Below are 13,157 nucleotides of genomic sequence, written 5' to 3'. Positions count from 1 at the left end.
ACTGGGGAAGGGAAAGAGAGAGAGAGAGGCTGGGGGAAGGAGAGAGAGAGAGAGAGAGAGACTGGGGGAAGGAGAGAGAGAGAGAGAGACTGGGGGGGGAGGCGAAGAGAGACACGAGGGAGGAAGAGAGAGGGAGACTTTGGGGGTGGGAAGAGACTTGGGAGTGTGGGGGGGGTTTGAAGAGAGAGAACGAGAGACTGGGACAGATACAGGCAGAGAGGGAGACTAGGGGAGGGAGAGAGAAAGACGGACAGAGACTAGGGGGAGAAAAGAGAGAGAGAGAGAGACTAGGGGGAGAAAGAGAGAGAGACTTGGGGAGGGGTGAGAGAGAGAAAGACTAGGGTGAGAAAGAGAGAGAGACTTGGGGTGAGGGGGGGAGAGTGAGAGAGAGAAACTTGAGAGAGAGACAGAGACTGGGTGGGGGGGAGGGACGGGTTTGGGGAGAGAGAGAGAGAGAGAGAGACTGGGTGGAGAGAGAGAGAGACTGGGTGGAGAGAGAGAGAGACTGGGTGGAGAGAGAGAGAGACTGGGTGGAGCGAGAGAGACTGGGTGGAGCAAGAGAGAGAGAGACTGGGTGGAGCGAGAGAGACTGGGTAGAGAGAGAGAGAGAGAGAGAGAGAGACTGGGTGGAGAGAGAGAGAGAGACTGGGTGGAGAGAGAGAGAGACTGGGTGGAGAGAGAGAGAGAGACTGGAAGGAGAGAGAGAGAGAGACTAGGTGGGAGAGAGAGAGAGAGAGACTGCGTAGAGAGAGAGAGAGAGACTGGGGAAAAGAGAGGGAGACTGGGGAAAGGAGAGAGAGAGAGAGAGGGAGACTGGGGGAAGGAGAGAGAGGGAGACTGGGGGAAGGAGAGAGAGGGAGACTGGGGGAAGGAGAGAGAGGGAGACTGGGGGAAGGAGAGAGAGGGAGACTGGGGGAAGGAGAGAGAGGGAGACTGGGGGAAGGAGAGAGAGGGAGACTGGGGGAAGGAGAGAGAGGGAGACTGGGGGAAGGAGAGAGAGGGAGACTGGGGGAAGGAGAGAGAGGGAGACTGGGGGAAGGAGAGAGAGGGAGACTGGGGGAAGGAGAGAGAGGGAGACTGGGGGAAGGAGAGAGAGGGAGACTGGGGGAAGGAGAGAGAGGGAGACTGGGGGAAGGAGAGAGAGGGAGACTGGGGGAAGGAGAGAGAGGGAGACTGGGGGAAGGAGAGAGAGGGAGACTGGGGGAAGGAGAGAGAGGGAGACTGGGGGAAGGAGAGAGAGGGAGACTGGGGGAAGGAGAGAGAGGGAGACTGGGGGAAGGAGAGAGAGGGAGACTGGGGGAAGGAGAGAGAGGGAGACTGGGGGAAGGAGAGAGAGGGAGACTGGGGGAAGGAGAGAGAGGGAGACTGGGGGAAGGAGAGAGAGAGTGAGAAAGAGAAACTGGGGGAAGGAGAGAGAGAGACTGAGGGAAGGAGAGAGAGAGACTGGGGGAAGGAGAGAGAGAGAGAGAGAGAGAGAGAGGCTGGGGAAGGAGAGAGAGAGAGAGGCTGGGGGAAAGAGAGAGAGAGGCTGGGGGAAGGAGAGAGAGAGACTGGGGGAAGGAGAGAGATAGCAAGAGAGGCTGGGGGAGGGGGGAGAGAGAGAGAGAGAGAGAGAGAGAGACTGAGGGAAGGAGAGAGAGAGAGAGAGAGACTGAGGGAAGGAGAGAGAGAGAGAGACTGAGGGAAGGAGAGAGAGAGAGACTGGGGGACGAAGAGAGAGAGAGAGAGAGACTGGGGGAAGGAGAGAGAGAGAGAGAGGCTGGGGTAAGGAGAGAGAGAGAGGCTGGGGGAAGGAGAGAGAGAGAGAGAGAGGCTGTGGGAAGGAGAGAGAGAGAGAGAGGCTGGGGGAAGGAGAGAGAGAGAGACTGGGGGAAGAAGAGAGGCGGGGGGAGAGAGAGAGAGACTGGAGAAAGAGAGAGAGAGACTTGGGAAAGATAGAGAGAGAGAGAGACTGGGGGAAGGAGAGAGAGAGAGAGAACGACTGGCGGAAGGAGAGAGAGAGAGAGAGCCTTGGGGAAGGAGAGAGAGGGAGATAGGTTGGGGGAAGGAGAGAGAGAGAGTGAGAGAGAGGCTGTGGGAAAGAGAGAGAGAGAGAGAGGCTGGGTGTAGGAGAGAGCGAGCGAGTGAGACTGGGGAAGGAGAGAGAGAGACAGACTGGGGGAAGGAGAGAGAGAGAGAGAGAGACTGGGGGAAGGAGAGAGAGAGAGAGAGACTGAGGGAAGGAGAGAGAGAGAGAGAGACTGGGGGAAGGAGAGAGAGAGAGACTGGGGGAAGGAGAGAGAGAGAGAGAGGCTGGGGGAGGAGAGAGAGAGAGAGAGAGACTGGGGGAAGGAGAGAGACAGCAAGAGAGGCTGGGGGAGGGAGGAGAGAGAGAGCGACTGGGGGAAAGAGAGAGACTGGGGGAAGGAGAGAGAGAGACTGGGGGAAGGAGAGAGAGAGAGAGAGAGAGACTGGGGGAAGGAGAGAGAGAGAGAGAGACTGGGGGAAGGAGAGAGAGAGAGAGAGAGAGACTGGGGAAAGGAGAGAGAGAGAGACTGGGGGAAGGAGAGAGAGAGAATGGGGGAAGGAGTGAGAGAGAGAGAATGGGGGAAGGAGAGAGAGAGACTGGGGGAAGGAGAGAGAGAGACTGGGGGAAGGAGAGAGAGAGACTGGGGGAAGGAGAGAGAGAGCGAGAGAGACTGGGGGAAGGAGAGAGAGAGAGAGAGAGACTGGGGGAAGGAGAGAGAGAGAGAGAGAGACTGGGGGAAGGAGAGAGAGAGAGACTAGGGGAAGGAGAGAGAGAGAGAGAGACTGGGGGAAGGAGAGAGAGACTGGGGGAAGGAGAGAGAGAGAGAGAGACTGGGGGAAGGAGAGAGAGACTGGGGGAAGGAGAGAGAGACTGGGGGAAGGAGAGAGAGACTGGGGGAAGGAGAGAGAGACTGGGGGAAGGAGAGAGAGAGAGTGAGAGAGAGAGAGACTGGGGGAAGGAGAGAGAGAGAGAGAGACTGGAGGAAGGAGAGAGAGAGAGACTGGGGGAAGGAGAGAGAGAGAGAGACTGGGGGAAGGAGAGAGAGAGAGGCTGGGGGAAGGAGAGAGAGAGAGAGAGAGGCTGTGGGAAGGAGAGAGAGAGAGAGAGAGAGAGAGAGAGGCTGGGGGAAGGAGAGAGAGAGAGACTGGGGGAAGAAGAGAGGCTGGGGGAAAGAGAGAGAGAGAGCGAGTGAGACTGGGGGAAGGAGAGAGAGAGAGAGAGAGAGACTGGGGGAAGGAGAGAGAGAGACTGGGGGAAGGAGAGAGAGCGAGAGAGACTGGGGGAAGGAGAGAGAGAGAGAGAGACTGGGGGAAGGAGAGAGAGAGAGAGAGACTGGGGGAAGGAGAGAGAGAGAGAGAGAGAGTGACTGGGGAAAGAGAGAGAGAGACTGGGGAAGGAGAGAGAGAGAGAGAGAGACTGGGGGAAGGAGAGAGAGAGAGACTGGCGGAAGGAGAGAGAGAGAGAGAGAGAGACTGGGGGAAGGAGAGGGAGAGAGAGAGAGACTGGGGGAAGGAGAGAGAGAGAGAGAGAGAGAGACTGGGGGAAGGAGAGAGAGAGAGAGAGAGACTGGGGGAAGGAGAGAGAGCGAGAGAGAGAGAGGCTGGGGGAAGGAGAGAGAGAGAGAGAGAGAGAGAGACTGGGGGAAGGAGAGAGAGAGAGACTGGGGGGGAGGTGAAGAGAGACACGAGGGAGGAAGAGAGAGGGAGACTTTGGGGGTGGGAAGAGACTTGGGAGTGTGGGGGGGGTTTGAAGAGAGAGAACGAGAGACTGTGGGACAGAGACAGGCAGAGAGGGAGACTAGGGGAGGGAGAGAGAAAGACGGACAGAGAGACTAGGGGGAGAAAAGAGAGAGAAAGAGACTCGGGGGAGAAAGAGAGAGAGACTTGGGGAGGGGTGAGAGAGAGAGAAACTCGGGTGAGAAAGAGAGAGACACTTGGGGTGAGGGGGGAGAGTGAGAGAGAGAAACTTGGGGGGGTGAGAGAGAGAGAGAGAGAGAGAGAGAGAGAGAGACAGAGACGGGGTGGGGGGTTGGGACGGGTTTGGGGAGAAAGAGGGAGAGGGACGGGGTGGGAGAGAGAGAAAGAGACAGTGTGGAGAGAAAGAGAGAGACTGGGTGGAGAGAGAGAGAGAGAGACGGGGTGGGGGAAGAGAGAGAGAGAGCGCGAGAGAGTCTGGGTGGAGAGAGAGAGAGAGAGATAGAGAGACTGGGGGGAGAAGGAGAGACTGGGTGGAGAGAGAGACGGAGTCGGGGTGGGGGAGAGAGAGAGATGAGGTGGGAGAGAGACGGGTTGGGGGAAGAGAGAGAGAGAGAGAGACTGGGGGGAGAAGGAGAGAGAGACTGGGTAGAGTTAGAGAGAGAGACTGGGGGAAGGAGAGAGAGAGAGAGAGACTGGGGGAGGGGGGAGAAAGACTGAGATACTAGCAGGAGAGAGAGAGAAAGAGAGAGTGACTGACTGTGGGGAAGAGACAAAGAGAGACTGGTGGGAAGGGGGAGAGAGATGCACTGTGGGGGGGGGGTGAGACTGGGTGGAGAGACAGACTTGAAGGGGGCGGGGGGTGGGGAGACTGGGTGAGACCGGAGAAGGGAGAGAGACTGCGGGGGGTAGAAGAGAGACTGGGAGGAAGAGAGAGAGGGAGACTGGGAGGAAGAGAGATAGTGAGACTGCGGGGGGGAGGGTAGAAAGAGAGACACGTCGGGGGAGAAGAGAGTGACTGTGGGGGGAGAGAGAGAGACTGGGGGGGCGAAAGAGAGAGAGAGAATAAGACTTGGGGTGGAGGAGGGGGCTGGGAGGAGAGAGAGAGAGACTGAGGGGGAGACTTTGGGGGGGGCGGAAGGGTCGGAGAGATTGGGGAACAGGCAGAGAGAGAGACTTGGGGTGAGAGAGAGAGAGAGAGAGAGAGAGAGAGAGAGACTTGGGCGGGGGGTGGTGAGAGAGAGAGAGAGATAGACTGGGGGGGTGAGAGAGAGAGAGTGACTGGGGGGGTGAGAAAGAGAGACTGGGGGGCGGAGAGAGAGACACTGGGGATGGGGGGGGAGAGAGAGAGAGAGAGACTGGATGGTGGGGGAGGTGGGCAGAGAGAACTTGGGGGTGGGGGGGAGAGAGAGAGAGAGAGAGAGAGAGACACGGGTGGGGGCAGAGTATCGGAGGGGAGAGAGGGAACTTGGAAGACGGATCATGTTTTTAGAGCCCCTTACAAGGGACCATAGTTGGAGTGGATGAAATCTGGAAGTCACGACACTCAAAATCACTTCATACCCAATAAACCTGTTAACAATCTGCACACAATGCGCCATTTATGGTGGTGGTGTGGGGGGGGGGGGGGGCGTGTAAGGATGTGCTGGGGTAAGGCACTTGGCTGGGGGAGGGCATTTTGGCTGGGAGAGGGATGTGTCCTTTCTGACTTCTGATCAAAATGGATCATGTTACAATGGGCAAAGTTAGGCTGGGAGGTTCCATTCACACATTCCAGAGAAACTTCAGGGTGTGGCTTCTCCTCCAAGGGGACCAATCAGCAATATGTTATGTGATAATGGAGAACCAATCAGAGAAACTGCTGCAATTCAGTTAGTACAAATAAATTGTAACGATTGGACATGAATTTAATAAAAAAAAAAAAAAAAAAATAGACGCATCCTAAACTGAGTTTCTGGGTTTATCTTTACATCCTGTTTTCAACAAGGGTGTGACATTTGCAATTTTCCAGTCCTCTGGCACCACCCCTGTTTCTAAGGAGGATTGGAATATTATGGTCGGTACCTCCGCGCATTCTTCCTTCACTTCCCTCAGCATCCTAGGATGTATCCCATCCGGTCCTGGTGATTTATCTACTTTAATTTTTTTTTTCCACTTGTGTCTATCTGCGTGCACATTTTGGCTGCCGCTTCGGACCCAAGCCTTTAACCTCTTTTTACACTTCCTTCTCCCGCTTTTTCTCTCTCTCCCTCAATGGTCAATATCTTAACGTGTTGCAAAATTGTTGTGAAGCACCTTGGGACGTTTTACTATGTTAAAAGTGCTATATAAATAAAAGTTGTTATTATTTAAGTGCAGCCAGCCTTTCTAGTACCTCGTCTTTATCAATTCTTATCCCATCCAATATTGCCTCTACAGCCTCCTTTACGATATCTATGGTTGTATCTTCTACCTTGGTGAAGAGTACTCATTTAATACCTCAGCCATATCCTCTGCCTCTATGCGTAGGTCTCCTTTTTGGTGCCTAATTGGCCCCACCCTCCTCTTACAACCCGTTTACTATTTATATGCCTATAGAAGACTTTTGGATTACATTTATGTTAGCTGCCATTCTATTCTCATACCCTCTCTTTACCCCTCTTCTTTTTCACTTCTCCTCTGATCTTTCTATATTTAGCCTGATTCTCAGATGTATTCTCGACCTGACATCTGTCATACATAAGAACATAAGAAATAGGAGCAGGAGTCGGCCATTCGGCCCCTCGAGCCTGCTCTGCCATTCAATGCGATCATGGCTGATCCGATCATAGACTCTGGTCCACTTCCCTGCCCGCTCCCCATAATCCCTTATTCCCTTATCGGTTAAGAAACTATCTATCTCGCTTTTACATTTATTCAATGACCCAGCTTTCACAGCTCTGAGGCAGTGAATTACACAGATTTACAACCCTTTGAGAGAAGAAATTCCTCCTCATCTCAGTTTTAAATGGGCAGCCCCTTATTCTAAGATTACGCCCTCTAGTTTGAGTCTCCCCCATCAGTGGAAACATCCTCTCTGTATCCACAATGTCAAGCCCCCTCATAATCTTATACGTTTCGATAAGGTCACCTCTCATTCTTCTGAATTCCAATGAGTAGAGGCTCAACCTACTCAACCTTTCCTCATCTCCAGAATCAATCGAGTGAACCTTCTCTGAACTGTCTCCAAAGCAAGTACATCTTTTCTTAAATATGGAAACCAAAACTGTACGCAGTATTCCAGGTGTGGCCTCACCAATACCCTGTATAGCTGTAGCAAGACTTCCCTGCTTTTATATTCCATCCCCTTTGTAATAAAGGTCAAGATTCCATTGGCCATCCTGATCACTTGCTGTACCTGCCTACTAACCTTTTGTGTTTCATGCACCAGGTCCCGCTGTACTGCAGCACTATGCAATTTTTCTCCATTTAAATAATAACTTGCTCTTCGATTTTTTTTTTTTCTGCCAAAGTGCATGACCTCACACTTTCCAAAATTATACTCCCATCTGCCAAATTTTTGCCCACTCACTTAGCCTGTCTATATCCCTTTGCAGGTTTTTTTGTGTCCTCCTCACAGTGCTTTTCCTCCCATCTTTGTATCATCAGCAAACATTGTACCTGCAGCTCACCAACCTTGTTTACTATGCTTTGCTGTTCAAATACTTACACTGTAAACCTATCTTAGGCCATCCTATGTTCTCTCTTAGTCTGACCCCACCTAATACCTTACTATTTCTTGCTTTAGTGCTATCTGTCTCTCACAATCCTTTGTGCCCTTTGTTTCTCCTTTCTAATGCTACATCCTGGTGCCCACCCCCCTGCCAACTTAGTTTAAACCCTCCCCAACAGCACTCGCAAACTTCCCCTCAAGTATATTGGTACTGGCTCTGTTGAAGGAGCTTTCCAATTAGTCCCACTTCCCTGAGTACTTGAATCATATCTTTTCTTTTTGTCTATCTGCCTCATACCAATTTGTTTGTCGTCTATCTCTGAACGATGTAGAGGAATCAAGGACAAGACCTTATGAGCAATGAAGATTGGAGGGTGGGAGGAGAATCCAATGGGTTGCATGACTTGACAGCAGTATTAAACGGACAATGTTCTCTGATTTCTTCTGTTTGAAATGAATGAGAGCCTATACACTTGTATGTGCTGGATACGTTCACTTTAGCCCTTTCTAAGTCAGAAAGTGAGATGGCAACATTGCTTAAAACTTGTTTCCCTGAATTTTCTTAATCCGAGTTTTCCCATTTCCTTGTACACTGGCACCACCGACTTAACAGTTACTCCACTAATATATACATTGGATAAAGCCCTTTGACATTTAGATATCGTAGCTATAAATATCAAGAAACGGCAGAGCACACTGGATATAGCAAAAGCAATGGGCTGAAGACTTGTGCTCCAGAACTAGCCACATCTCTAGCCAAGCTGTTCCAGTACAGCTATAACACTGGCATCTACCCAACAATGTGGAAAACTGCCCAGGTATGTCCAGTCCACAAAAAGCAGGATAAATCCAATCTGGCCAATTATTGCCTCATCAGTCTACTCTCAATCATCAACAAATTGATGGAAGGTGTCGTCAACAGTGCTATCAAGTGACACTTGCCAATAACCTGCGCGCCACTGCTCAGATTGGGTTCCACCAGGACCATTCGGCACCAGACCTCATTACAGCCTTGGTCCAATCTTGGACAAAGTAGCTGAATTCCAGAGATGAGGTGAGAGTGAGTGCCCTTGATGTCAAGGCAGCATTTGACCCAGTGTGGCATTAAGGAGCTTTAGTAAAATTGAAGTCAATGGGAATCGGGGGTGGGGGGGTGGGAACTTTCCACTGGCTGGAGTCATACAAAAGAAAGATGGTTGTGGTTGTTAGAGGTCAATCATATCAGCCCCAGAACATTGCTAGAGGAGCTCCTCAGGGCAGTGTCCCACTTCCTGACTCCCTAAAGCTTTTCTATCATCTACAAGGCAAAAGTCAGGAGTGTGATGGAATACTCTCCACTTGCCTGGATGACTGTAGCTCCAACAACACTCCCAGAAGCTCAACAGGACAAAGCAGCCCGCTTGATTGGCACCCCATCTACCACCGTCAACATTCACTCCCTCCACCACCAACGCACCGTGACTGCAGTGTGTACCATCTACAAGATGCACTGCAGCAACTCAACACGGCTTCTTCAGCAGCACCTCCCAAACCTGTGACCTCTACCACTTAGAAAGACATCGGTAGCAGGCAAATGGGAACACCAAGTTCCCCTCCAAGTCACACACCATCCTGACTTGGAAATATACCGCCATTGATTCATCGTCGCTGGGTTAAAATCCTTGAACTCCCTCCCTAACAGCACTATGGGAGTAACTTCACTGTACAGATTGCAGATGTTCAAGAAGGCAGCTCACCACGACCTTCATTAAGGGCAATTAGGGATGGGCAATAAATGCTGGCCTTGCCATCAAAGGCCACATCCCAAGAATTAATTAAAAAAATGATTTTTTTAAATGCACATCATATAGTCAGTCCTTCAGCGATAATGCTGAGATCAGATGATGATCTTAAATTTGGGTTATTAATACTTGTAATGAAATACTATATCACAGCCATGATTTTTATATATTGGGCCTTTGTGCTGCTTATAGCTTGTTAGCGTTCCCTTGAAGAACTGTCTAGTACTTGTATTCGTTACTGAGATCGACATTTCTTCCCAAGTACATGGGTAGCAGGCGCATTGGGACACCATCACCTCCCAAGTTCCACTCCCAAGTCACACACCATCCTGACTTGGAAATATATCACCGTTCCTTCATGGTCGCTGGCTCAAAATCCTGGAACTCCCTCCCTAACAGCACTCTGGTGGGAAAATTATTCAAAAAAATCCTGAAAGACAGGATAAATCTTCACTTAGAAAGACACGGATTAATCAAGGACCGTCAGCATGGATTTGTTAAGGGAAAGATATGTCTGACTAACTTGATTGAATTTTTCGAGGAGGTAACCAGGCGGGTCAATGAGGGCAAAGCATATGATGTAGTGTATATGAATTTTAGCAACGCTTTTGATAAGGTCCCACATGGCAGACTGGTCACGAAAGTAAAAGCCCATGGGATCCAGGGCAAAGTGGCAAGTTGGATCCAAAATTGGCTCAGAGGCAGGAAGCAAAGGGTAATGGTTCATGGTGTTTTTGTGACTGGAAGGATGTTTCCAGTGGGGTTCCGCAGGGCTCAGTACTAGGTCCCTTGCTTTTTGTGATATACATCAATCATCTAAACTTGAATATAGGGGATATGATTAAGAAGTTTGCAGATGATACTAAAATTGGCTGTGTGGTTGATAATGAAAAAGAAAGCGGTGAACTGCACGAAGATATCAAACACTGGTCAGGTGGGCAGACCAGTGGCAAATAAAATTCAATCCAGAGAAATGTGAGGTAATGCATTTGGGGAGGGCTAACAAGGCAAGAGAATACACATTAAATGATAGGACACTGAGAAGTGTAGAGGAACAAAGGTGCCTTGGAGTGCATGTCCATAGATCCCTGAAAGTAGCAAGCCAGGTAGATAAGGTGGTTAAGAAGGCATACAGAGTGCTTGCCTTTATCAGCCGAGGCATAGCATACAAGAACAGGGGGTGTTATGCTTTAACTGTATAAAACACTGGTTAGGCCACAGCTGGAGTATTGCGTGCAGTTCTGTTTACTGCATTACAGGAAGGATGTGATTGCACTGGAGAGGGTACAGAGGAGATTTATGAGGATGTTGCCGGGAGTGAAGAATCTTAGCTATGAGGACAGATTAGATAGGCTGGATTTGTTTTCCTTGGAACAGACAAGGCTGAGGGGAGACGTCATTGAGGGGCCTAAATATAGTGGATAGAAAGGGCCTATTTCCCTTAGCAGAGGGATCAACAACCAGTGGGCATAAATTTAAAGTAATTGGTGGAAGGTTTAAAGAGGATTTGAGGGGAAATTTCTTCATGCAGAGGGTTGTGGGGGTCTGGAACTCACTACCTGTAAGGGTGGTAGAGGCAAAAACCCTCACCACATTTAAAAAGTAATTGGATGTGCACTTCAAGTGCTGTAACCTGCAGGATTACAGACCTAGAGCTGGAAAGTGGGATTAGGCTGGATAGCCTCTTGTTGGCCGGCTCGGCACAAAGGCCGAAATGACCTCCTCCTGTGCTGTAAACTTCTATGATTCTATAATTCTATGAAGTACAAGATAACAAATCATAGATTTCAGAATTATCCTTCGTTGCTATACAGAGAGTGCAGGTCTGAGAGCTGCCATGCTGTACGTGTATGGTATCTCCATGAATGAATTGGCTTGCACAGCAGTGAATGAGGGGTTAGAAATGTTGCTGCTGTTTGCGGTTTATACTGACTCAAACATTTTTGCAGTTTGATTCGACCTCCAGTGAAGAGGCAGTGGATATCGAGACTGTGGAGGAACTCTCTGAGAAAATCAACATCGCCCGTCTTATTGCTTCTGCTTCCCGCCGTCATACCAACAAAACTAAGTATGGATTGTTTATTAAATTAATTTTTTAAATATACACTGGTTTAGGTATTGTTGCAGTTATAGCTTTCATTTTACGCACCATGATTTACAAATATATCCATTGATACAAAGAGTATCAATGTAAATGTGCATGTTGGTATAGTGGTTTTGCAAGCTTCAGCATCAATATGGCCATGGGAGGCAGGGATGTTAGATAGTTGAACAAGAGTGCTGGGATTATGCTACCTTGAGCAATCTACTAACTTGTCTGAAGATGGTGGAATGGCTCAACACTCTAGAAAGGTGTGTTGAGTTGGTGTGTAAGGATTGCTTCAGATAGACTGGACTAGATCTGTAGATAGATGGAGAGTATTTTATGTTGAGGGCTCTGTGTCTCCCTCAAGTGGCTTATTGAAGGGTTGCTATTTCTATTGAAATAGATGGCGTGTAACAGATCTGTTTAACCTTAATTGAACCATGTTTATTTAAAGGTGTGTTGAGCTTGATTTGTTTCCCTTTTGTTAGGTTAAAATTTATAATGTGTGTCTTTGCCTTATTTTTTTAATTGTTTCGGCACACCCTTAACCCAGCTGATCCCACCATCCACTATAACTGGTAGGATACTGAGAAATGTAGAGGAACAGAAGGACCATGGAGTGCATGTGCACAACTTCCTGAAGATAGTAGGACAGGTGGTAAGGTGGTTAAGAAGATTTGCAGGATACTTGCTTTTATTAGCCGAGTCATAGAATATAAGGGTGGAGAGGTTCTGATAAAACTGTGTAAAACACTAGTTAGGCCACAGCTAGAGTACTGCGTGCCGTTCTGGTCACCACACGAGAGGAAAGATGTGATTTAATTCGAGGGTACAGAGGAGATTTACGAGGACTGGAGAATTTTAGCTATGAGGAAAGATTGGATGGGCTGTGGTTGTTTTCTTTGGAACAGGGGGCTGAGGGGAGACTTGATTGAGGTGTATAAAATTATGAGGAGCCTAAATAGGCTGGATAGAAAGCACATATTTCCCTTAGGGCAGAGGTCAATAACCAGGGGGCATAGATTTAAAGTAATTGGTAGAAGGATTAGAGGGGAGTTGAGGAGAATTTCTTTTCACCCAGAGGGTGGTGGTGGTCTGGAACTCACTGCCTGAATGGGTGGTAGAGGCAGAAACCCTCACCACATTTAAATCCTCATCACATTTAAAAAGTATTTGGATATGCACTTGAAGTACCGTAAACTGCAAGGCTACGGACCAAGAGCTGGAAAGTGGGATTAGCTGGATAGCTCTTTTTTGACTGGTGCAGACACGACGGGATGAATGGCGGCCTCCTGTGCCATAACTTTCTATGATCCACCAGTGAACCTGCAGTTTAGATAGTTGAAGTGATGGATGAAATAGTGAAGCCTTTCTGATGTATCTCTGCAGCCTGTAGAATGAGCCCAGGTTGTGAGTGATCAGGAGCATGCAGTTCCCCATACTTAACATAGCATCTGACAGGGTATTGAGACTCCTGCCCTGCAGGAATCAGTTGTTGTAGCAATTCAGCCACTGTTTTACAAATTAGTTTGCTCAGATCCTGTAGATACTGATTGGCCTTTTTCTACTTTCAAAATAGTTGCATTGTGCCATAATCTCTCCAACAAGGATTTCTGGTTAATGTCTATATGTAGATGAATAGAAACATAGAAAATAGGTGCAGGAGAAAGCCATTTGGCCCTTCGAGCCTGCACCACCATTCAATAAGATCATGGCTGATTATTCACCTCAGTACCCCTTTACTGCTTTCTCTCCATACTCCTTGATCCCTTTACCCGTAAGGGCCATATCCAACTCCCTCTTGAATATATCCAACAAACTGGCCTCAACAACTCTCTCTGCGGAAGACAATTCCACAGGTTCACAATTCTCTGAACATAAGAACATAACATAAGAA

General features: G+C 49.1%; 1 protein-coding gene across 5 annotated transcripts in view; it reads left to right on the top strand.

Annotated features, from left to right (window-relative positions):
• Positions 1-13,157, top strand: part of mgaa (MAX dimerization protein MGA a) — a 130,092-nt gene that overhangs the window by 98,524 nt on the left and 18,411 nt on the right. For all 5 annotated transcript variants that reach the window (XM_070878829.1, XM_070878830.1, XM_070878831.1 and 2 more), the window contains exon 18: positions 11,124-11,242. In XM_070878829.1, coding sequence (XP_070734930.1) covers positions 11,124-11,242 — 119 coding nt within the window. The remainder of the gene's footprint in view (positions 1-11,123; positions 11,243-13,157) is intronic.

This window comes from Pristiophorus japonicus, chromosome 4 (assembly GCF_044704955.1).
Source record: "Pristiophorus japonicus isolate sPriJap1 chromosome 4, sPriJap1.hap1, whole genome shotgun sequence".
Taxonomy (NCBI): domain Eukaryota; kingdom Metazoa; phylum Chordata; class Chondrichthyes; family Pristiophoridae; genus Pristiophorus; species Pristiophorus japonicus.
Note: the sequence above shows the minus strand (reverse complement) of the source record. Positions and strands in the feature narration are given on the sequence as shown.